Here is a 25024-nt window from a genome sequence, read left to right on the forward strand (position 1 = left end):
GGACTAGTTTACAGTCCTAGCCATTGTGGAGAAACTGATATGGTCTAGCTTTCTAACATTAAGGAAAATGGGTAATGAAAGAAGGGAACATGAGACCTGGAGCCACACATTTTCGACTTTGTTTCATGATTGAACAATTAGGAGTCAGCAGACTGCCTCTAGTGCCCAAGGTCAATAAGGGCAACTGCTTTACTGGCAGATAACTTTCTATTGTGGTAATCCACAGGATGTGGAAACACATATTAGTCTGATTTTTTTTTTTTTCTGGAACTGTCTTGGCAATGAGTTGTCTTACATAGCTCATTGTGGTATCTGCCTGTAAAAATTGGCCCGGGTAGTTCTGAGGCTCCCATTGGTCCAACACACGTCCTGCAATCTCACAGCTTGGCTGTCCTTGGGAGGAGAGGGGGAGGCTTTGAAAAGAAATGAACATTTATTCTGCATTTACTGTCAGTTCACTGCAGGTTTTCTTGATATAAATCCTTTTAATCTCAGTAAAGGGCTGTCTTAGTTGATGGATATTTTCCCTGCATGGAACTTAAAGCAGCTTGTCAATATTAAGTCACTTAAAGTCCTTGGGGCTGCTCAATCATACATATGCTCATTGGGACAGGTACCCTGGTCACATTGGTTTTAATTATTGGAACATACTACAAGGTGCCTACATTGTTGGAGTCCTGATGATGAATGTCCCAGTTTAGAGCCCAAATGTGATGTTTTCTTAGCATCTAGTCAGATGAATCCAGAATAAGTGGATTATGCACCTCTACCAGCAGATGGAGATGGAGCAAACTGATGTCATAGTACATATACCCCTACAGTGACATCAGCCTACCAGTATTCTCCGTCTCCAGCAGATGGTGGACATGCATCTCCCTATTGGGGATTGCTTCATTTTGAAATAAAGGAGAATTAAGGATATTATATTCTCCCTGCTTTTTGCAGTGATACCAAAAAGTCTTTCCCACAGTTGAGAATTCCTGAGCTGATTTCCATGGTCCCTTAGATGAGTGCCTTGGTCCGGTAGGTGATTTTTCAGCCAACGTGGACTTAGCTACTTAAAGATGAACTTTAAAAGCCCAGTGCATGCCAAAATTGAGAGATGTGTGCGCATGTAGGGCTTACACATGCCCACCATATTTTAAAAGCCATCTACATACATGAATATCTCCCACTGTGCGATTATCTCACTCAGAATCAAAAAGCAACGTAGTGTGGGTGGGGCATGGGCATTCCAATGCAGGGCCAAGGGATGTGCGTGCAAATACCTACATGCCTGGGTGCACACCCAGTTCTATTGCTGCATAAATTTACTTTTCTATCAATATCAAAATTTCTTAGTCTCCTAAGATTATACTATGTGATGTATATTTATTTTTATTTATTTATTTAAACTGTTTTCTATACCGTCGTTAAGCTAGAAGCCATCACAACGGTTAACAATATCTGTCCATGTTTGTCGTTCAGCTTTCCAGCTTCAGACTGTATATTTTCTTGTTATGTTCTGTTCTAAACTCAGTAAAATATTAATAACAAAAAAAAACCCAATAAGGCACTTAAAATAATGTTGCTTAACTGTTATTTTAACCTCTAGACAGGTGCCTGTAAGGTATGGTACAGAGTTTCATAACATAACATAAAACCAAAATAACTAATGCATAAACACATAAAAACTTCTGCTATGGAGGAGGTGAAAGTTTAAAAAAAAAAAAAGCCATCCCTGAGGGGTTTAAGGGTCTAGGGTAACTCAAAGGAGTGCAGGCTATTAAACCAGGGGGGTTTGGAGGACCTAGCTCTACAGTGGGCGAACTAGTGGCCAAACTGGTGACACTGGCCTTGGCTTGGACGTGCACCAGTTATAAAATTCCCTGTCTTATGTGGCTGAAAACCTATTGGCGCGGTTGGACGCACCTACTTAAAAAAGTAGGTGCACACATACGTGCACCAAGGCTGTTTTTATAATGTACGCATATATGTGCACGAATGCTATAAAATCGCCAAATCCTTGGGCATGCGCCAACACACAAGCATCAATGTGTGCCCACCTGACCCTTTGAAATTTACTGACCCCTAGATCACGCCCCATAAATTGTAATTTTCTTGTTTTATAGTTAAAGGAAAAAAAGGAAAAGAGTATTAGAAATAAAGCAAAAAAGGGGAAGGGAGAAAGTGGAAAATCAGGTGCAGCTATTATTTGAAGAACAGAGTTAGCATTCCTGCTGCTAATAGCAAGTTCTTTGTGCTAGAATAGGACAGCCCTCCCTAGTGTCAAATCAGGATTCACAATTGCCCAGCTGGTGACATCATAACCAGTTACTTGCAACAAAATAATGCTAACATCATTATGAGATTGCTTATTTTTTTTAGCATCTTGGGAAAGTAGATTTGGGGAGGATGACATCTGGAAATATATTTTGAGTAATATAATATGAAATTTTCGTTTCAAGGTCCATCAGGTGATGCAAATGGCCTATCGCATTTTCTTCTTGCTTATGGCCTGCTTCTTACTAAATGTTACATTGCCAGGTCCCCGTGTTAACAAAATGATATAACACTTGGGCAGAAATATGCAGGCTAGGACACCAGCGCTGGAGGACAGAATGGCAAATATCTCCACGGCGACCATGTATTTCCCACGTGTGCTCAGATAGGCTGGTAGGAAGGAGGTCCAGACACTAAGAAACACAGTCATACTTAAAGCAATCCACTTGGACTCATTGTAGCGGTCTGGAAGTTTCCGGGCTTGAAATGCTATGAGGAAGCTGATGCCAGCCAGCAGGCTCAGGAATCCCAGCATGCAGTAGAAGGCGATCCGTGAGTTCTCATTGCACTCCAGGAGGATTTTGGCTGGAGAGTCCTTCCAGTTGAACTCTGGGAAAGGGGGATATATACATATCCAGGTGAGGCAGATGATGGCCTGAATTGACAAACAGCTCAGGATGATAGTGACTGGGGTTCTATAACCCAACCACCTTCGGTACATACTGTCTGGGGATCTGGCCTTGAAAGCCACCACAACCACAGTGGTTTTGGCAAGAATACAGGCCACGCAGAAGGAGAAGACTAGGCCAAAGGCAGTCTGGCGCAGGGTGCAGCGGAGCTCTATGGGCTTTCCGATGAAAATGAGGGTGCAGAGGGAGCAAAAGATGAGGGAGGTTAGGAGAAGGTAGCTGAGACCTCGGTTATTGGCCCTGACAATGGGGCTGTGTCTGTATTGAATGAATATCAACAGGAGCACAGTAGCAATCAATGAGAGGAAAATGGCAGCAGCTCCCAACCAAGCCCCCAAGGTTTCACTGAAAGAAAGGAACTCCACCACTCTCCTGATGCACCGATCTCGCTTCTGGTTGCTCCAGTGGTCATCAGGACACTTGAAACACAAAATGGCATCTGTAAGAATATAAATAATAATTAGTGCAGTTTCAAATTATAGATTTATAAAATTCATTCATGAATAAAAGAAGTTGAAAGTTAAAAGAATTTGACACAATCAATCTGGACTCTTAACTACTGGATCAAAACCAAACTAACTAAAGCAAGTTTCCTAGACTTTAGAATGACTGACTTCAAAAAAATTAATGATTATGCTAGGGAAGCCTTATGAGGGATAGGGGGCTCTAAGAAATACAGAGGAAGAAAGGAGAACTGAAATAGCCATAAATATTTGAGTCAGGCATATTAGCAAGGGAAAGAGAATAAAAGGACCACTATGGTTCACCAAAGAAGTCAGAGATAAAGCAAGAGCGATAAAAATGACATTGAGAAAATACAGGAGGACAGACAATATTATGAAATGAAACAAGGGTAGGCAGGAGAAATCATTTGACTGACAAAGATTCAAATAGTGGAGTATATTGCTCAATCAGTAAAGGTAGAGGATAAAACTTCTTTAGATAAGTAGCCCCTTCCCAGGTTCTCACCGCAAAGGGGGTCTGCTGGGTCTAAAGGTCCATTCCTAAGTAAGTAAAGAAGATACACTTCTAGGTCTTTGGGATCAAAGGTTGGACTCTAGCAGATAACTCGTCACACATTCATGAATACTGTGTACAATTCTGGTCACCGCAACTCAAAAAAGATAGTTACGAAGGAGATGGTACAGAGAAGGGCGACCAAAATGATAAAGGAGATGGAACAGCTCCCCTATGAGGAAAGACTAAAGAGGATAGGGCTGTTCAGCTTGGAAAAGAGACGGCTGAGGGGGGATATAATAGAGGTGTTTAAAATCATGAGAAGTCTAGAACGGGTAAATGAGAATTGGTTATTTACTCTTTCTGCTAATAGAAGGACTAGGGGGCACTCCATGAAGTTAGCATGTAGCACATTTAAAACTAATTGGAGAAAATTATTTTTCACTCAACGCATAATTAAACTCTGGAATTTGTTTCCAGGGGATGTGGTTAGTGCAGTTAAGGGTAGTTTTTATAAAATTGCGCGATCGTGTACTTTTGTTTGCGCACCAGGCGCAAACAAAAGTACGCTGGATTTTATAAGATCCGCGCGTAGCCGCGCGGATCTTATAAAATCCGGGGTCGGCGCGCGCAAGGGGGTGCACATTTGTGCAACCTGCGCGCGCCAAGCCCAGCGCGCTGCCTGTTCCCTCCGAGGCCACTCCGATTTTGGAGCGGCCTCGGAGGGAACTTTCCTTCGCCCTCCCTTCCCCTACCTAACCCACCCCCCCGGCCCTATCTAAACCCCCCCCCCTTACCTTTATTCCATGATTTACGCCTACGAAAAGCAGACGTAAATCTGTGCGCACCGGCTGGCTGCCCCGCTCCGTGTTCCAGTCCCGGGGGCTGGTCCTGAGCCCGCGGCCATGCCCCAGAACGCCCCCGGGCTGAAACCACACCCGCGTCGCCGCCCCCAAAATGCCACGTCACGCCCCCGAAACGCCGTGTCATTCTGCCACGCCCCCGACATGCCCCCTCCTGACCCTTTTAAAAACCCCGGGACTTACGCGCGTCTCAGGGCTCTGCGCGCGCCGGCAGCCTATGCAAAATAGGCACGCTGGTGCGCGAGGGCCCTGCGCACGTAAATCCGCCTGGATTTACGTGCGCAGGGCATTTTAAATCCGCCTCATAGTGTGGCTGGGTTTAAAAAAGGTTTGGATAAGTTCTTGGAGGAGAAGTCCATTACCTACTATTAATCAAGTTGACTTAGAAAATAGCCACAGCTATTACTAGCATCAGTAGCGAGGGATATACTTAGTTTTTGGGAACTTGCCAGGTACTTGTAGCCTGGATTGGCCACTGTTGCAAACAGGATGCTGGGCTTGATAGACCCTTGGTCTGTCCCAGTATGGCATGTTATCATGGGAACAAAAGTATTGTACACCTGTTATTGGCGATTTCAAAAAGAGCGATGATAATTGAGAAAACAGATAGGACAGATAGGAAAACAGACTACAAACTATCATAAGAACAACAAAAACAAAGGCCTCCCAGAGAGCATGGACAGATAGAAAAAGAGACTATCATAGGAAGGACAAAGACATAAGCCTCCCAGAGAGGATAGATAGAAAAAGAGACTATTGTAGGAAGGACAAAGACACAGGCCTCCCAGAGAGCATGGGCAGACTGGAAAACAGACTATCTTAAAAACAACAAAAACACAGGTCTCCCAGTCTGCTAAGTTGTGTCAAATATGGAGATATTCAGCAACACATAATATTCCATATGTTAGCCGGAAGAATCTTATCTGGCTAACTTACATATACAATTTGTTTTAAGTATCTTCCTCAAACTTGTTGAATTGTGACCATGACAAACTTTGGCCTAGATTTACAAGCAGTAATAAGGTGATATTGCATGTTAAACATGAGATATCTAGCAACAATATCAAAATTAATGGTACAACAGGTATATATATTAAACACCTCAAAGTTTTTCTTAGCCAAATATATGTAGGCCCCTTACTTCGAGGGTCTGTATTATGGAACAGACTCTACTATTGTACAGGGTCACCTTGCTTTAATTTTAATTTTTTAAATAGTCAGTCCTAAATTAGATTATATATCCTTTTTGTTGAAATTTTTCTTTATATTAAAATCAGTCATCAATTGTCTCGCAATCTCTATAGGTACAAAAGGGGACACTAATACTCATCTACTCCATTCCTGGTAGTTCACCCGACACAGCTGTGTTTCGGATATCATCGTCCTGCTTCAGGGGGTATCCTTCAGTATCTCCTTATGGAAGCGTTATCACTGAGCCTTCTACAATTTGTTGGCTTACTTCTTCTTTTTAATTCCACGTCAGCCCCGTTGGGTTGCGTCTGCTCTTGAAATGGCATCCGCCTAAAGTGATCATTTTATACCCTCAGACCCGGAAGTTACTTCGCCGGCAGCCATAGTCTTCTTTCACGTCCAGTGCTCCCGTCCAAACCGGAAGCTGTTCAGCCGGCAGCCCCAGTCTTCTGTCGCGTCCGGTTCATTACTTTTAAAGACACACCAAACCTCCTCTTATTTCCATGATATTATATAGGGGGCATAAAAACATATCTCTGTTTATCCATCTTTCATAAACCATCCCTATTATGTACGCTGTGTTCCATATAATGCACGTCGTCGAATACAGTCTTCTTTCACGTCGTCTACATTTAAATAAACACCTCCCCTTCGCATCTTGGATCTGTTTTCACGTCATCGAGCACGTGATCGAATTTATGTTCAAATCTTCTTTCACATTTCATCCTAGAATCCAGATTCACATAACACCTCCTCTATTTTTGATCGTATAGGGGAAAATCAAACATCCTATCAAAATCTTCTGTTAGCATAGATTTCTAGTTGTCCATCATCCATCGTAGGGGCAAAAAACCACATCCGTCTGTAAATTCGCCAGCAATTCCTCTCTCATTGATCACCTCCTCTCAACACTCCAAACACATGGATTCACTATTAGGCACCACTTGTATCTTAAAATGCCACACAGGGTAGACTCAGATAGGCACATGATATTCAATTAATGTACATTACTCTTCATAATGGTATAAGACCCTTCCTTCCACACATCTCAACTGTTCCCAATTATTTAAAAGCTACTAGATGAGCGAGTACCAGTTCACCTTCTCATTTAATCCTGCTGGATCTACTGTATTTAAACAATAGATCCAATATTGCTCACGCATATTTAAACAAAGTTGGATATCCCCCCCACGTGGGTCTAAGCGCACCTGTTCAAGAACTAGCCATTTTAGATCCGTAAAATCATGCTGTTGTGTAATGCAATGTGGTACCATCGGTGCAGTCACTTTCGCAGTTCTTATACAGCTTCTGTGCTCAATTAGTCGAGTTCTTATTTTACGTTTAGTGCGGCCAATGTACAGCAATTTACACGGACACTGAATGGCGTAGATCACTCGTTCAGACTCACAATTAGTGGATCCATCTAGTCTGAGGATTTTGTCGGAATTAGGTACTTGCCACTGGTTCCCTGTCACTGCCAGGGTGCACATATCACAGTGGCCACACACTTGGTGGCCACCGGAAAACTGGGGTGCAGCTGTGGACACAAACGTGGATTTAACCACTATGTCCCTAATATTTTGGCCCCTGAAAAATGCAAACCTTGGCTCGATCTGGAAAATAGGATGGAGGGTCAAGACATGCCAATGTGTCTTAATGATGTTAATTAGTCTTCCAGCTTGTTTCGAGTACTGGAGGGTACATGTAGTTCTTTGGGAGAAGGGGCGTTGTTGATATTGTAATAGAAGGTATCGATTGGCATATAGGGCCCTTTTATATGCCTTTTTAATAATTGCTCTCGGATATCCTCTTAAGGCAAATCTATTTGTTAGTTCTAATGCTTGAACCCGAAAATCTTCTACAGATGAGCAAATGCGCCGCAATCTTAAGAATTGGGAAATGGGCAGGCCGTTCTTTAAACCCAAGGGATGGACACTAGAATACTTCAAATAATTAGTACGATCTGTCTTTTTCCTAAACAGGGTTGTACTAATGCCATCTTTGTTACGTTGAATCAAGATATCTAGAAACGCTATGGATTGGCGATCAAAATGTCCTGTGAACTGTAAATTATTGTTCACTGTGTTCAACCAAGTCAAAAATGACTGTAAATTGTCTACAGAAGACACCCAAATAAAAAATATGTCATCAATGTATCTTTTATATACCCGCATATATTGGTACCAATGTGACTTATACAATATTTGGGTTTTGAAGTCAATCATATAAAGATTAGCAATATCGGGGGCGACTGTTGCCCCCATTGCTACACCCTTTACTTGAAGATAAAGAGTCTTGTCGAATTTAACAAAATTTTTGAACAAAACTAATTTCAACAGGTCCAATAAAAAGTTAGTAGGCACAGCATGTGGACGTGAACGAGACTGAAAATTTTTTTCCAGTAACTCGAATGCCTCCTGTTGAGGAATATTCGTGTATAGTGCAGTGACATCCAAAGTGACTAGCCAATATTCTTCTGGTAAATCTGACACCTCATCCAGAATCCGCAGCATATGTGAAGTGTCTTGCAAAAAAGATGCTGATTCCAAAACAAATGGTTTTAAAAAGAAATCTAAGAATGTTGACAGAGGTTCCAAGACTGAGCCTCTGCTTGATACGATTGGACGACCAGGTGGGGTCCTAATGTCTTTATGTATCTTCGGGAGGGTGTATAACACCGGAATGACCGGCTGTTTTACCCTTAGTGCCCGGGCTTCCCTCGATGTAAGAAAGCCCTCTTGTAACCCTTTCTCAACAAGGTCATCAATAATATCCTGTAATTCTTCTGTTGGATCAACAGATAAGGCTTGATAGTAATCTGTTTGGCTAAGTTGGTGATCGATCTCTGATAGATAATCCTTGGTGTCTTGGATAACGATCGCTCCACCTTTGTCTGCAGGCTTTATTACGACCTGTGGGTTATCTGCTAATTGTTTAATGGCCCGATATTGATCATAGGACCAGTCTACTGCCCTAGTCTGGCCGAACATCGAACCTTGTTCTTCCAATTGTCCCAAATCTCTCAATACCAATTGTATAAATGTTGCAATAGCCGGGTCCATAGGACCTGGAGGAATCCACGTGGAGCGCGGTGTAATAATAGAATTATCCTGCAGATTACAATCTTTGAAAAACCACTTCAATTGTAGTCTTCTAAAGAACCGATATAAATCGATCCTAGTTTTGAATGGATTGTATTTACATAAGGGTATGTATGATAAACCCTTTTCCAATACTTTCAAAGTTGTATCCGATAATTCCAGTCTGGAGATATTTATTACTCCTGGTCCCTCCTGATTATCTACTGACCTCAGAAATTCTGTTGACTGCGATGTTGAGCCCGTGTTATTGGTCCTTGCCATAACTTGGCACTATTGCGTGATATCGCAGTATAACATGGGTTATTTGAAGATGTTTCTTCCCCTTATTAAAATGAGCTGCTTTGCATGCATTTGCATGTATAACAACCTAATACATGAAAGCAGCTTATCAATAAGCAATCCCATGAAAATAAAATTTTGCACTGAATTAGAAAATAAGCCCATCATTTTAGCAATTTTTGAGAATGTGTAGTTAAAACAATATGGGGGCACTGGGATGCAAACATTCATCCAGATACTCCCCCAATGCTGTTTCTTTAAAGGCCAACAGGCCCCTGAAATATGCTTAAATCCCACTTGAGGGTCTTTTGAGACCCCTGACCCCATCACCTTCTGAGGTGGCAGCAACTCCCAGAAGTGTTAAAAAAGAATATGTTGTGCAGTGAAACCCCCATCCCTTACCCTAACCCCTCCCCTTCAATATGCAGATATAAAGAACAGCCTATTGAATACATTGAAAATCCCTTGGCAGTGTTTTGTTAATTAAGTCATTGCTTTCAAATTACTGATTTGGATCCTTCCAATATAGTTTTTCAAAATGCGACCTGTGTCAGAAGATTGCTAATTTACTTTATACTACTGGAATCACCTCTATGAAACTTTAATAAATCTTGCCTAAAAACAGCACTGAGTTTTGGACATTAAATTGTGCTCCCTAACTTGTTGACTCCTAATGATACTGTAGTTTAGGTTCTTTCCAACGAGATATCAGAACCTTCTACCTAGGAGGACATCAAGACCTTACACAGTTGTGACACTAAAAAGTAAAACACAGCAGTACAGGAAGAGAGAGAGACTCCCTTCACAAGAACTACTGGACATTTTTTAACTTACTTCCAGAGCACAAGATGGTCAAATGTAAGTGGATGTTCAAAGTCAAGCACAATTCAGAAAAATACAAAAAACTTAATGCTGAATTTTGACATACTTTTTAACTATTTGCATACATTCTAGCATTTCAGCATATTTTGGCATGTTAACAACCTTGAATACTTTTGCAAGTCCGATCAATGCAAATTTAACAGTGCAATAACTATAGTTTGATAGGAAAACCTTTTCAAAGCACCCTAACAGATGTGCTAAAAAAAACAGCTGTTCAAAATCCACCACTGTGATCTCATGGAAAGGATGAACCTTGGGAGTTGACCATTCAGCCATTGAGAAGAGGTTGTTGGAGGACTGATAGCAAAAAGATCACTCACTAGCCTAGATACGAACATGCCATAGATACTGGGCCAGACCAAGGGTCCATCAAGCCCAGCATCCCGCCTCCAACAGTGGTGGTTATTATTATCTAAGTCAACTTAATTAATAGCAGGTAATGGCTATGAAACTATACTAGCAGTCTGATTCTCCATCTTCCTCTTGCCTTTTGTATCTGGTCACATCAGCACAGTTTCTGCATATAGAATCATGTAACTAACTGCATATAGGGATGGTAACTTAAAAACAAGTGCTCCTTATAGAGGCTTGTAGTTTTCTCAGAACAGCACAGAACACACACCTCCCCCTTCCACTACCCCTCCTCTGTTTTTTAACAGGCAAAAATGTTGTTATAATAGCTGAAGATGTTTAACAAGGAAAAGAGGACAGAAGCACAGACCCTTTGAAGTACAAAACACACAGAGGAAAAAAGATATTTTGAAAGCAGCGCTTTAGAAAAATGAAGTTTAGCCATGAAAAAAAAGAACCCCCATGGCCCCCCTGCTTTCCTCACAGCCCCTGCTTGATCCTATGTAGGTTGCCAAGGCAACCTCAATGGCTCCCTGGCTTCTCAGGAGGTCATAAATAAGAAGTGCTGTTTTTGATAAAGAGTCCAGATATATTTTTCTTTGCTCTTCTGAGCAGGAAGTGTTCAATTTCACCCCCTCTGTACCACCATAATCTCCACCATCCTCTGGCAGAATGATGCATTGTAGTTTTTCAGCACACCCCTTCTCCTACCACCTCCTCCCCAGCAGGGCCAGTGGAAGCACTAGGCAAACTAGGTGATCGCTTAGCAGTGGCGTAGCCAGAATTGATTTTTTGGGTGGGCACAAGGTTAACATGGGTGGGCTGTAGGCATGCAGGTCTACTAGTTGTTTTTTTACTGATAAATAATGCCAAATTATGCAGCATAGCATTCACATCTACGCCTAAGTATGAGGTTTACTTAATGATACAAACATAATTCACGGTGATTTGTGGTACTTTAGCCTTCTTATTATTACGATTTTATACACGGCTCCTACCTGTCCATAAATTTTGAGAGAGCGGTTGTGTTGCTTATATTTAAATTGCTAACATCTCAAAATATAGATATATATTTTTACCTTTGTTGTCTGATCTTTGTATTTTTCTAATCAGTTGGTCCTGGTCTCTTTTTCCCATTTTTTCCCTTATAGCTCATTTCCTAATTCCTTTTCAGTGTCTTTCTTCTATTACTGTCTTCTTCCCTTACACACACACACACACACACACACACACACATACACGCTTTCTCTCACAGACTCCCTCTCACACACTCAAGCTGTCACTCTCATATGCTCTCCCCCCCCACCCCCCCACAAGCTCACATTCAAGTTCTCACTTTCTCACCCCTCCCCAGGCTTATATTCTTATGCACACACAGACGCACATCCAGGCACCCATTCTCACCCACACACATAAACCCAGACTCCCATTCTCACCCACAAACCCATGCTCCCAGTCTCACCCACACATATTCAAGCTCCCATTCTCATCCATACATATACACATTTAAGGTACTATTCTCACCCACACATACACACATTCAAGCACCCATTCTTATCCACATATTCAAGCTTCCATTCTCACCCAACCACACAAACCCAGGCTCTCATTCTCACCCATATATACACACATTCAAGCTCCCATTCTCACCCACCCACAAACCCAGGCTCCCATTCTCAACCACACATACACACATTCGAGCTCCCATTCACCCACATATTCAAGCTTCCATTCTCACCCACATACACACCCAGGCTCCAGTTTTCACCCACACACACTCCCATTCTCATCCACACATACACATTCAAGCACGTGCACAGCTTCCGCTTTCTCCCCCAGAGCAGGAAGATCAGCTGCCTCTCCTGCTGCCACCGGCCTCCTGCTATCTTCGGGCGTCAGGCCGTACTGCCCGCCGAACTTCCTGTCGGGGGGGGGGGAGCGGAAGCGCAGCGCACAACGTCCGCTTCCTCCCTCCCTCCCCCCCCCCCCCAAGCAGGAAGATCGGCGGACCATACGGCCCGACGCCCGAAGAAGATAGCAGGAGGCCGGTGGCAGCAGGAGAGGCAGCTGATCTTCCTGCTCTGGGGGAGAAAGCGGAAGCTGTGCGCAGCGCTTCCGCTCCCCCAAACAGGAAGTTCGGCGGGCCGTTTGGTCCGAAGATAGCAGGAGAACGGGTGGCAGCAGGAGAGGCAGCTGATCTTCCTGCATTGGGGGGGAGGAAGCGGAAGCTGCACGCGGCGCTTCCGCCCCCCCCCCCCCCCCGAAGAGGAAGACCGGTTGGCCATATGGCCGCAGCAGCGCTTCCCCACGTGTGCCGTGATGGCGCGCGAGGCATGGGTTCTCTTGTTCGCTGTCGCGGGGATGGGATCCCGCGACAGCCTTGCAGTTCCGGTGCTAGTTGGGTGGGCCTGGGTCTAAGTTGGGTGGGCACCTGCCCACCCAGGCCCACCCGTGGCTACGCCACTGTCGCTTAGGATGCCACAAGTTTGGGGGCGACCCAGCAGCCACCTACTGCTTCCATCGGACCTGCTAAGAATTGTGAAAAGACTTTGTCCCGACTCCCGACCCTGGTGGCAGCTGCAGGACCTCCTTCTTCCAGCCCTCGAGAACTGGAAGAGAAAATGTGTTGTGGGCCCACATGGGCAGAAAGAAGAATGCCCAATCATGCAGCTGGAAGGAGTGGCCGGAAGAAAAGACTGAGAAGGTCAATTGCAGCATCACCCGGGCCGCGTGGCAGGAGAGAGGCAGCGATTGGCCGGGCCGCGCATCAGGAGAGAGGCAGCGATTGGCTGGGCCGCGCGGCAGGAGAGAGGCAGCATATCTGCTGAACGAGGAAGACAATGGAGGTCTCCTGATGGTGTGGAAGTCCAAGAAGAAAGCTGCTGCTGCTGCTGCCTACACCTAGGAGGGAGAGTAAAAGAAAAGAGTACATGCGTGTGAGCATGTGTGAGTGCATGTGCATATGGAGAGAGAAAGCATGTGGGGGAAAAAAGAGTATGTGTTTGTGAGAGAGAGCATGTGAGGAAGAGTGAGTGTGAGGGGGAGAGAGCATTTGTGTGTGAGAAAGCATGGGGGGAGAATGAAGAATGTGTGTGTGTATGTGTGTACATGTTAGGGAGAGAGAGCAAGTGTATGTGTATGTGAAAGCAAGTGGGGGAGAGTGAGTATGTATATGAATATGTGTGAATAAGGGAGTATGCTTGTGTTAGAGCTTGTGTATGTGAGAGAGAGGAGAAAGTCTTTGTATCACAGCCACCACCTCCTGGCATTAATCCATGACAAGCTCAAACTGAATATCAAAATTTCCCAGGTATGAGTGTGGGAGATTTTTTATCCTTATTTTTAATTATTTGGTAGTGTTTATGTGTTTGCTGTTTTGAAATATTTTATTGGTGTTTAGGAAAGCTTTCAAAATTTGCATGAGTCTTTATTTATTGGATATTCTATTCATCAGCTGTTTTGAAATTATTTTATTAGTATGATTTAACTATTCTGATTAATGATTTATATATCTTGATTTTATTGTTTGTTTCATGAGGAATGGTGAAAGTTTTGTTTTTCCATTGTTACACTGTATAGAGTCTGGCATGTTGTGTTTTACAATTCAGTTTTTGTCTGTACATTTCTAGTTATACTTAATGTGGCTTTATTCTGTATTTGGTGAGGGTTTGTGTTCTGCATGCAAAGACTGAGATGAAGCATTCTTTTAGCATGTGGTTTCTCTGTAGGGATCTGTAGTAGCTTGGCCTGTTCTGTTTTCCTGATAGGAGGTGTATTGATATTTTAGATTCTGGTGTAATATATGTGGTATTCTCTTTCATAGGTAGATAGGGTTGTGACTGTTTTTGAGTGTTGGCAGATAGTACCGTGTTGATACGAGAGGACCATGCCGACACGAAACATGTTACAATAGGTGTGAACTCTGAAATATACCAACATGCATCCATGTCCAAACCATTCAATGACGCACGTGTACTTGTATCAATTCTAACTTGATTTAAAGCTCATGACCATCATAATAGGCATCATCGTGATAGCTGTCGCTTTAGAACTCTGCCTTATATTTAATCATAGGTCAGAATTTTTCAAGTGATATGGAAAAAAATTTTTTTTAAACCTTTTAAATAACTGCAATTAAAATGTTCGTTCATGAACTACTTAACTTGGTTCAAAGACTTCCATTTCTTCCATTAGACGGTTAGTCGATGGTCAATTACCATTATGCTTATTTTTCAGTATCCTTTCTTTGCTGGTTATTCATGTATCGCTTCTCCACTTACACACACTGCTCACACTCTGGTCTCCCTGACATGGGACCGTGTTTCAGACAAGCTTGTCCTTTCTCAAGGGTATTATTCTGCGTCAAAACACCTCACATATTACAATTGATTATGCATGATCAATCCTAATAATTCAACAAATAATGTGTCATAGAGCCGCTACTTTCAGAACAGCACATTTCAGGTTACTTACTCGTATTGTCAAAACATGGCAGTATAGCATTCTCTTCCTTTTAATTCGGGAAACCCCGGAACTGATATTTAAGTGCCGCCTAGAATTCAATGCCCCTAATTGCGTCATTATGCTCCTCCCCTTACTACTGTGAATCATCCTCCCCTTACAATTCTGAATCGTCTTAAATGAGGGAATACCACTCTGTGGAGGCATTAAGACCTGATGGTGCTACTGTTTTCAATTTGAAAATCCACTGTTGTTCTTTATAGTTTAAAATTCTGCTAGGGTCACCCCCTCGTGGATTCTCCTGTATTTTTTCCAAAACCCTACATCGTAGGTCATCAAATGTGTGCTTCAATTCTTTACAATGCACTACCATCGGAGCTGTAATCTTGTCTGTGGTAATGCAACTCCAGTGCTCGATCAATCTTGTGCGGATGGCCCACTTGGTTCTGCCTACGTAATACAGTTTACAAGGACACACTATTAGATAAACAACCAGTGATGATGATGAACAGTCAGTATATTGATAGGATGAATGTGTGCACCCTTTTGTGTTTTGCCAATCTTCTCCTGTAATTGCTTGATCACAAAATGAGCAACGTTGACATGTCCAATGCCCCCGAGGGAGGCTAATATCTACTGTTGATGATGGTCTCAAATACGAATGCACTAATGTGTCACCTATATTTTCCCCCCGACTGTAAGCAATCACTGGCCATTCAGCAAAGATGTCTTTATGCGGGTTCAAAACATTCCAATGTCTGATAATCATAGCACCAATCATAGCTGCTTTATCTGAGAACGGAATTGTACATACTAATGGGGCTGGACTATCATCAGAAGATTTTGACAATAGCAACCAATCACGTGCTGCGTTGGACACGTGCTTTAAAGCCCTCTTAATGTATTTCATAGGGTACCCACGACTTAAAAACCTGCTCGCCAAAATTTCAGCCTGATGAAAAAATTGTTGTCTTGAACTGCATAATCGTCTAAGGCGCAAAGAATTGTCCAACAGCCAAATTTTTGCATAAATGATGGGGATGGTAACTAGTGTAATGCAAGAGGGTGTTTTTTTTCACATGGCTTTCTATATAAGCTGGTGACGATCTTATCTTCCTCCTTGCTTATCTGTAAATCAAAAAAATTGATATCAGAGACATGAAATGTCATTGTGAATTGAAGATGGCTGTCCAGAGTATTGATCCACCTGTTGAATTGCTGTAATGAGGCTACATCCCCATGCCATAAAAAGAAAATGTAGTTGATATAGCACGTCCAATTCGATGTGGGTTGGAATTCAATAGTGATTCTTCAAAAGACGTAACATAAAGATTTGCTAGGATAGGGGCCATGGTGGTGCCCATTGCCGTTCCATGGATCTGTTTATACCATACATCTTGAAACACAAAAAAGTTGTGGCATAAAGCCAATTCTGTAAGGGCCATTAAACATTTTGTAGGAAAACGATGAGGGCGCATTCGTGCTTCTAATGTCTTGCGTATTATTGCTAGTGCCTCCTGCTGCGGGATGCTCATGTAAAGAGCTTGGATGTCCATTGTGACAAGTAGTGCATTTGACACATTGTAATAAGCTGTAATTTCACTAACATTTGCTTGGTATCCTTGCAATATGACTGGGCCAACGGGACGAACGGTTGTAAGAAAAGATCTACAAATGTAGATAGTGGCTCAAGGAAAGATCCTATCGTGGTAATTATCGGTCTACTGGGAGGGTCAACCGGGTCTTTATGCACCTTAGGGAACATATATATCGTTGGTGCTATAGGACATTGTACTTGTAAAAATTTAGCTTCTTTGGTGCATCATAGCCTTATTGAAAAAAAATGGATCCCTACAAAACTCCTGAAAGACAGGCTATAGAAAGAGGGGACCAGCCCCCAGTTCTCAGGGTTGGTGAAAGCCCCGCTACATTCTTAGGGAGCTCAAAATGGAGTGGGAAGGATACCAGTCTGTAAGAATTGTGCATGATTCTCTGGAGAGCATTGCCTTTGCCAGCAGGGGCTGACTGATACAGAGATAGACAAGATGCCATTGGTATAAAAATTGTTTGACTCCCAAGAAAGGAGTGATAATGAAGCAGACGGATAAACCCCCGAAAGACAGGTGGTAGAAAGAGGGAAAGAGACCATCATTCTCAAGTAGGAGCAAACACTCCTTGAAGTTCTTAGGGATCGCATCCTTAAAGCGGAGTTGGAAGGGCAACGAGTTGTAGGAATTTTGATGGAATTTGCAGAGAGCATTACCAATGCCGAAGGAGATCCCAAGACCTGTTCAATAATGAATGCCAAGAAAATGCAGATCCAGTGACGGACATAGACAACGGCGACAAATGTATAGATTCTATGGACATGGAACCGTACCACGTAGCAGTGGATGCATCTTGTCTATCTCTGCATTGGCCGGCCCCTCTTTAGCAAAGACAATGTTCTCCAGAGAAGCATACACATTTCCTACAGCCTGGTATCCTTCCCAAACCACTTTGAGCTCCCAAAGTATACAGTGGGGCTTACACCTGGCCTTGAGAACACCCCCAAAAAAAGGACATATTACAGACATTTCCAAAATACTTTAACAGATGCACTGACAAAACTGCTGTCCAAAGATTAGGGGTGTGCAGAGGTAAAAAATTAATTTAGCTTTTTGTTGTTTTTGGGAGGTTTTTTCCTCAGAAATTTTGTTTCGCTTTAATGTTTAGTTCCTTTCTTTCAATCAAAAAAATGAACATTAAAAAAAAAAAGGAAAAAAAAGGAAATGAGGCCTCTCACCCCCACTACTCTTCCCTCCCACCTGGAAAAATGCCAGGGCCAGGATCCCCCTGCCCCCTACTTACCCGGTCCAATGGGGATCTGATGGTGAGGCCTAGGCCCAGGCCAAAGCCTTGATCTTGCATAGACTAAGACCATGGTAGGTTACTGTGACCTCAACCTAGACTCCATGCAAGACAAGTCCAGGCCCAATGCTGGGGCCCAGCCCAGAGGCTGGGACTCTAGGCTGGGGCCTTGGCCCAAGGTCAGACCCAGGCTCTGAATCCAGAGCAGTGGATGAGTAGGTCCTTTTCTTGTCTTCTTTCTTCTACAAATAAAGGTGTTCACTGGGGATGTGTCTCAGTAAATTAACTCCGGCATATCCTCCTCAGTGGAGGGTGCCATTTTGCAGTACTGCCTTGTACAGCATTGCCATACAGCAAAATGGCACATCTGCAGAGGAGGATGCACCGGAGTGAATTTACTCTGGCACATCCTCAGTGGATGTCGTCATCTGCAGAAGAATGAAGACAATAAGATGCCCTTTGCGACCAGTGCTGTGGGCTCTGGGCCTGGGCCTGACCCAGGATGGACATCCCAGAATCAAATCCTGGCTTCCGGGCTGGGCCCTGGTAAAGGGCCTGGGCCTCGGTCAAGAACCAGGCATTGGGACCCAGACTCCAGACAGAGCTCCAGTGTTGGGCCTGAGCCTGGGCCTGGGCTCCAGCCTAGGCCAAAACCCAGGCCTCGGGACCCAGCTTGCCCATGGCATTGGATACCCAACCAATCAGTTAAGTGGGGGCTGGAAAATTTCCTGACCCTGGTAAAATTTGTTTTGGTGTGGCCTGGGCCTTTGCTTGGGTCTCAGCAAAGGGCTAGACATCAGTCCTGGCCTAGGACGAGACCCTGGCATCGACTTGGGCTTAGACCGTAGCCCCTACTTTGGGCCTCAGCCTATGCCCTAGTTAAGGCCACGGCTTTGGGCCTAGGCGTAGGCCAAGGCACTGACATCACACTCAGGTGTAGGCCTCTGCACCTGCTTTGGGCCTCAACCTATATCCAAGTAGGATGCTGGGGTCTCTGCCTAGGCCCAAGGCCCTAGGCCTGACCGGAAGTATTAACTGAATTAGATGAATAGCATTTGTTTAATTCGGGGGTCCCTCAATTAATTTGGGGGGCTTTTAAATGAAACAAATTGGCCCTTATTCATTACATTTTGTGAATTTGATTAAAATGAATTCACATCCCTACCAAAAACTACCACTGTGATCTCATGGAAAGGTCTATGTCATCCACAAGGGGCAGAAAGGAGGTGTGTCGATGTGACATTCTCAAAAAGGACAAAAAGAGATGTGGTGTGGTGGGGGTTAAAACAGATGTCAACAAATGGCTGGGGGTAGGAGCAGAGAATGTGTCAGGGCTTGGACTGGAAGTGAGCACTGATCAACTGAGAGGGTGGGTTTTAAAATAGAAGTGAACACTGATTGGCTGAGCCACCTGTCATTTTTCCATGCTGCTAAAGAATAGTGCTGAAACATTTGTTTTATAGTAAGTGTTTTTTCACCTGGAAGTTTGGGGTCCCGCAGTACACCTCTTTTTCTGATCCTGAATAAGACTGGGTCAAAGTGGTATGATAAGAAAAATCCATATACAGGAGACAAAAGGGGATTTCTAAAGCACTTTTAACACACACAGAGCTGGTGCCTATGCTCCAGAACCAATATGGCTACTATAATTCTTCACTTCTGGGAAATAAAGAGACAGGGCAGAAAGATTAAATACAGTAATTATTTTCATCAATCAAATTAAAATAATAATGATATTTCCCTGCTCCCTTTGGGGCACATTTTCAAAAGGTTACGTGCGTAACTCCCGAAAAGATGTCCCAAGCTGCCCCTGCTAGTGCCGAGCCTATCTTGCATAGGCTCAGCGTCGCGCGCAAGCCCCGGGACACGTGTATGTCCCGGGGCTTCAAAACAGGGGCATGAAGGGAGTGGGTCCGGGGGCGTGGCGGTCCGGGGGCAGGTCCAGGGGCGGGTCTGGGGGTCAGGGGGCGGTCTGGGGGCAGGTCCAGGGGCATGGCGGCGGTCCGGGGACGGTCCCGAGTCCTCTGGCACAGTGGCCTGTGCTGCGGGATGGCGCACTGGCGCGTGCAAGTTACACCTGCCTCGGGCAGGCGTAACTTCTGAAATAAAGGTTAGGGGGGGGGGGATCTAGTTAGGGCTGGGGGGTGGGTTAGATAGGGGAAGGGAGGGGAAGGTGGGGGGGAGCGGTAGAAAAATTCCCTCCGAGGCCGCTCCGATTTCGGAGCGGCCTCGGAGGGAATGGAGGCAGCCTGCGCGGCTCGGCACGCGCAAGTTGCAGAATTGTGCACCCCCTTGTGCGTGCCGACCCTGGATTTTATAACATGCACGCGCTATAAAATCTGGCGTAGATTTGTTTGCGCCGGGTTGTGCGAACAAATCTGTGCCCGTGCGCAGGTTTTAAAATCTGCCTCTTTGTTTCTCCCTCATTCCTTCATTTTCTTTACCATTATTTTTATTTCATTCCTTTCTCTATATCTCTTTTCTGCTCTTTAATCCAGTTTCCTGGGCAATAGAAAATATTTACATTAAGAAACCCTCCCGTGATATTTTATCACGGGAGGGGCCCAATATTGTGTGTGTGTGTGTGGGGGGGGGCGGTCCCATGATATTTTACTCCTCCCTGACAAAATACAAGGCAGTATCGCTGAGTTCTTTTGTCTTGCGAGACAAAAGAACGTGGCAGAGGCTTTGGAAAAGCGCAGTGGTGACTCTCGTTGTACAGAGCCACCATTGCTTTAAAGGGCCATGCAGCCCAACATGTCCCCCCCCCCCCCCCAAAAAAAAAAAAGTTTATAAAAAGTCACTGAGGGTCTTACTAGACCACACTCCCACCCTGGGGCTGCCTTCTGAGGAGACTCCACAAAAAATAAGTTAAAAATTATAAAAAAAATTCCGCCATGCAGTGATGACTGGGCCCCCTGCCCAAACCCTTTCTGAATCCAGTAATCCCCCCCCCCCCCAGTTCAATAAATGCCCCTGATCCCCCAACCCACCGACCTCCCTTTCCATATTATGTATAGGCCCCCCCACATTCCTAACCTCCCAAAGTTATCTGGTGGCTTAGAGGCGCTCACTCCAGAGTCGTCCCCCCCCCCCAAAAAAAAAAACAAATAAACCCCGACATGACTGTACCTTTAAAAAAATCATTGGAGGACCTGGGGTGCTCCCTCGCCCCAGGCCGGGTCAGTGCCTCCTGGTAGAGGCATAGGCTGGTTGGTACTATTGTGGAAAATAGTACTGGCTGGGCCCGAGGCTGAGGGAGCTCCCTGAGCCTTCATGATAAACCTCCCTAATATTTGGGAACTATAAAGCACAAAATAAGAAAGTAAAGACCTGAAGATTAAGAAACTATGACTTTCGAAGACATCTCTTTGACTTTCATCACTGGTTAGGTGCATTCCGAGGTTTCCTTGAGGCCCCTCTCCTCCCCCTCCTCTTTTCTCTCTCCCTTCACTGAGGTAGGTCTCACCAGTTTGGTTGGAGATCTCTCCCTCAGGACAGGGGGTGCAGTGGAAGCAGCAGACAGGTCGTCCTTCCTGTGGAACTTTCCTGTACCCCGGGGGACAGCTCTCACTGCACACGGAGCGTGGGACCTGAGGGGGCAACAGAAGGGAACATTAGTGCTGCCTAATGGTGAAGAGAGAGTTACAGAGCCTGACGATTCTCCCAGACATTCCTGAAAACACTGAGAAGAGATTCTCATGAACACAGCCAGATTCTCTTCTTTTCCTGTATCTCATTCTGGTCTAGGGGAGGACAATGTTCAGAATCGTACCTGACCTGTGTAAAACTTGGCCTCTTCAGGACGTCTGTAAAGCACGCATGGGATTCACAGTGACTAGATGGGAGGAGTATAGAAGCCTGTACACGCAGCATTTTCACAAGCCTGCTCACTATTTTATCCCTCTTCTGCAAGCCGCACAAGTGGCAGCTGCAAAGTGCGTAGCTGCTTCTACTGCACATGCTGCTAGTTTTTCTTATAAAGAGAAATTAGCCGGGTAGCTTTTTTTGCAAACTATCTTCGAAGTGCAATAAAAGAGCTCAGTGGCGTAGCTACGGGTGGGCCGTGCTCACCCACTTCAGATACAGGCCCATCCAAGTGTCCGTTGCCAACAGAAGATAAAAAATAATCTGCGCTTGCACCTTTAGCCAAGCCCATCCTAAGAGAAAAGAAATCCAGTGGTGGGCCTGGAGCCAGCCCTTATGCACTTCAACAGCACCGTTCCCCGGCATGAGTTTCCGTGTTTACAGGAAGCCCGTGCAGAAGGAGTGGGTGGGGTCATTGCAGGGCCTGCCTGTGCATGCAGGCTGGCTTTCTTTTCTGTACCTGTTGCTACAGCTGCCAAATGGACCTGCCATGGAAGAAGCCCAAAAGCTGAGCGGAGGCTGGAAGCTGGAAAGGGGCTGATTTTGCAGGGAGGGAAAAAAAGCTATTAAGGTAGTAGGGAAGAGAGAAGTCGGGAAGGGATTTGTAGAGAGAGGAATCAGAAGTAACAACAGACTAAGAGCTATATAATGTGCACAGAAGGGGAAGGGAGAGGATAGGAGCACTAGAGAGGTCATATCAGGAGGGAGCACTAGAGAGGGAGCACTAGAGAGGTCAATTCAGGAGGGAGCACTAGAGAGGGAGCACTAGAGAGGTCATATCAGGAGAGGGGAGGCACAAGTCAGAGTGACGTCTTGGAGGAGGATTAGGAAGGGAAAGGGGCCATATGGGATATATAGCAGCTATGGGGTGAGGAGGAAGAGGACTGGAAAGGAGCTGTGGGGAAAAGGAGGGAGACGACCCAAATGTAGACCCTCCTCCCATGTTTCTTCCATGGTCTTTCCCCTGCCTTCGGCTGACTGAGCTGACAGTACCAGTGCTCAGCATCACAGAGCACGGCACACAACCAACTACAGCCATTGCGCTTACCTAGGAGGGGGCGGCTCTGCTCATGGGGTCTCAGAGATTAGGAAGGAAGGGAGAAGCGGAATCTTGAGGACAAGGATTGAAGGAGAGAGAGGACTCAGGGACTGGGAGGAGTTGGGTCTCCGGGAACAATGGGGACTCAGGTTAGGTGGGGGATGCCATAGAGGAATAGGAAATTAGGATTAGTAGCAGAACTGGGACCTATATTGGGTGAGGTTTGGGGTAGGGGGAAGCGTGTGGATTCAGAGAATGAGAGGGAGATTGGGGAATCAGGAATTGAGTTGAAATTGAGGGTGGGGGCAGATTCAGTGAGAGGAGTAGGACATTGTGACGAACATGATTATAAAAATAAAATGCCCAGTCAAATATAGAAAAAAAGCAATTTATTTTAAATGTAGTCATTGGAATATGCCATTTTTATGAATATGCATCTCTAATAGTTTTATATTTTGCTCAGCACAGAAGGAAATGCATTTGTTTCTGTATCCCCAGGGTTGCAATTCTCAGAGTCTAGCTTATTGGAGTTTCCAGTTTGTCTATTTCTACTTCTAGTTTGTGGTCCCTTATTCAGTATTTGGTGAGGGTATATCTGTGACTGAGATGATGGATTCTGTTAGCATGCTGGGTCTGAGTAGGGATCTATAGCAGCCTGACTTTTCCCCCCCCCAATTGGAAGTGTATTAATGTTCTAGAGCAGTGGTCCTCAACCTTTTTCCCATCGTGACACACCTGACAGACCATGCTCACATGTGTGACACACTGGTCATTACAATTCAAAGTGAAAATAAAAAATAAAGGTCCAGTATTATTTTTATTGTCAAGAGTAAAAGATCTGTATTCTGTCTGAACAGAAATTGCATAAATAGTAAACAGCCCACACCAAAACAGCACCAATTTCCAGCACTTAAACAGTAACCACCTTACCTAAGAAAAGGCAACACTGAAAATATTACACCAGGCCTTAAGACACCAATACATCTCCTATTAGGAAAACGGACCAAGTCAGGCTGCTATAGTGCCCTACACAAACTACATGCCAGCAGAGAACCTCACCTGACAAAGAATAGAGACCAAAACGCATAACTAGAAGCATGCAGACAAAACCTGAATTGGAAACCGCAACAAGCCAGACACAAAGACCCAGTAATGAAAAATAATAAGGATACAAAAAAGTTTTTGCTCTGCATACCTGGGAACGTTTGATATCCAGGTGCCCTGAGATTGTTTTGAATTAGCAGGAGGAGGGATGGTTTGCTTGCAACTTTCTCCTCTCTCTTTCTCACACTAGCTCTCAATTGCTCACATATACACATGCCTTTTCTCTCTCTTATATAGGCTCTTATTTACACATTTACACACATGCTGTCTATCTTTTCACACTTACACACACACACAGGCTTTCAATCACACACATACATGCTGTCTTTTTCTCTCACACACAGACTCTCATTCACATGCTTACAAACATGCTCTCTCTCGTTCTCTCATTTACACACAGGCTCTCAATCACATACTCACATGCTCTTTCACCTAAACCAGCCCTCAATTACTCAGACACACATGGGGGTACATTTTAACAAACAGCGCGTGCACATACTTTTGTTCACGCACCACGCGCGAACAAAAGTATGCTGGATTTTATAAGATACGCGCGTAGCCTATAAAATCCGGGGTTGGCGCGCGCAAGGGGGGTGCAGATTTGTGCAACCTGCGCACACCGAGCCCGGCGCACGCTGCCTGTTCCCTCTGAGGCCGTTCCGAAATTGGAGCGGCCTCGGAGGGAAAATTCCTTCCGCCTCCCCTCACCTTCCCCTCCTTTCCCCTACCTAACCCACCCTCCCCAGCCCTATCTAAACCCCCCCCTACCTTTGTTGGCAGATTTACGCCTGCTGGCGGACTGCTGGCGCGCCATCACCCGACCTGGGGGCTGGTCTGGAGGCCTCGACCACGCCCCCGGGCCGGCGTCACGCCCCTGACACGCCTCCTGCCCCGCCCCGAAATTCACGCCGCCCACCCGACACGCCCTGACACGCCCCCTTTGCAAAGCCCCGGGACTTATGCGCGTCCCGGGGCTAGCGCACGCCGCCAAGCCTATGCAAAATAGGCTCGGCACGCGCAGGGGCCTTTTAAGAGGGTTACGCGCATAACTTATGCGAGTAACCCTTTTAAAATCCGGCCCATGCTGTCTTTCTCTCACTTTCACACATGCTCTCAACCACATACTCA

General features: G+C 44.9%; 1 protein-coding gene across 1 annotated transcript in view; it reads right to left on the reverse strand.

Moving 5' to 3' along the window:
- Positions 1-2001: 2001 nt before the first annotated feature.
- The window catches only part of LOC115098356 (extracellular calcium-sensing receptor-like), a 70003-nt gene continuing 46980 nt past the window's right edge, over positions 2002-25024 (reverse strand). Inside the window, exons 4-5 of the mRNA XM_029614902.1 lie at positions 21356-21479; positions 2002-3390 (exon numbers count right to left, since the gene is read on the reverse strand). Coding sequence (XP_029470762.1) covers positions 2471-3390; positions 21356-21479 — 1044 coding nt within the window. The 3' untranslated portion in view covers positions 2002-2470. The remainder of the gene's footprint in view (positions 3391-21355; positions 21480-25024) is intronic.

This window comes from Rhinatrema bivittatum, chromosome 1 (assembly GCF_901001135.1).
Source record: "Rhinatrema bivittatum chromosome 1, aRhiBiv1.1, whole genome shotgun sequence".
NCBI classification, from domain to species: domain Eukaryota; kingdom Metazoa; phylum Chordata; class Amphibia; order Gymnophiona; family Rhinatrematidae; genus Rhinatrema; species Rhinatrema bivittatum.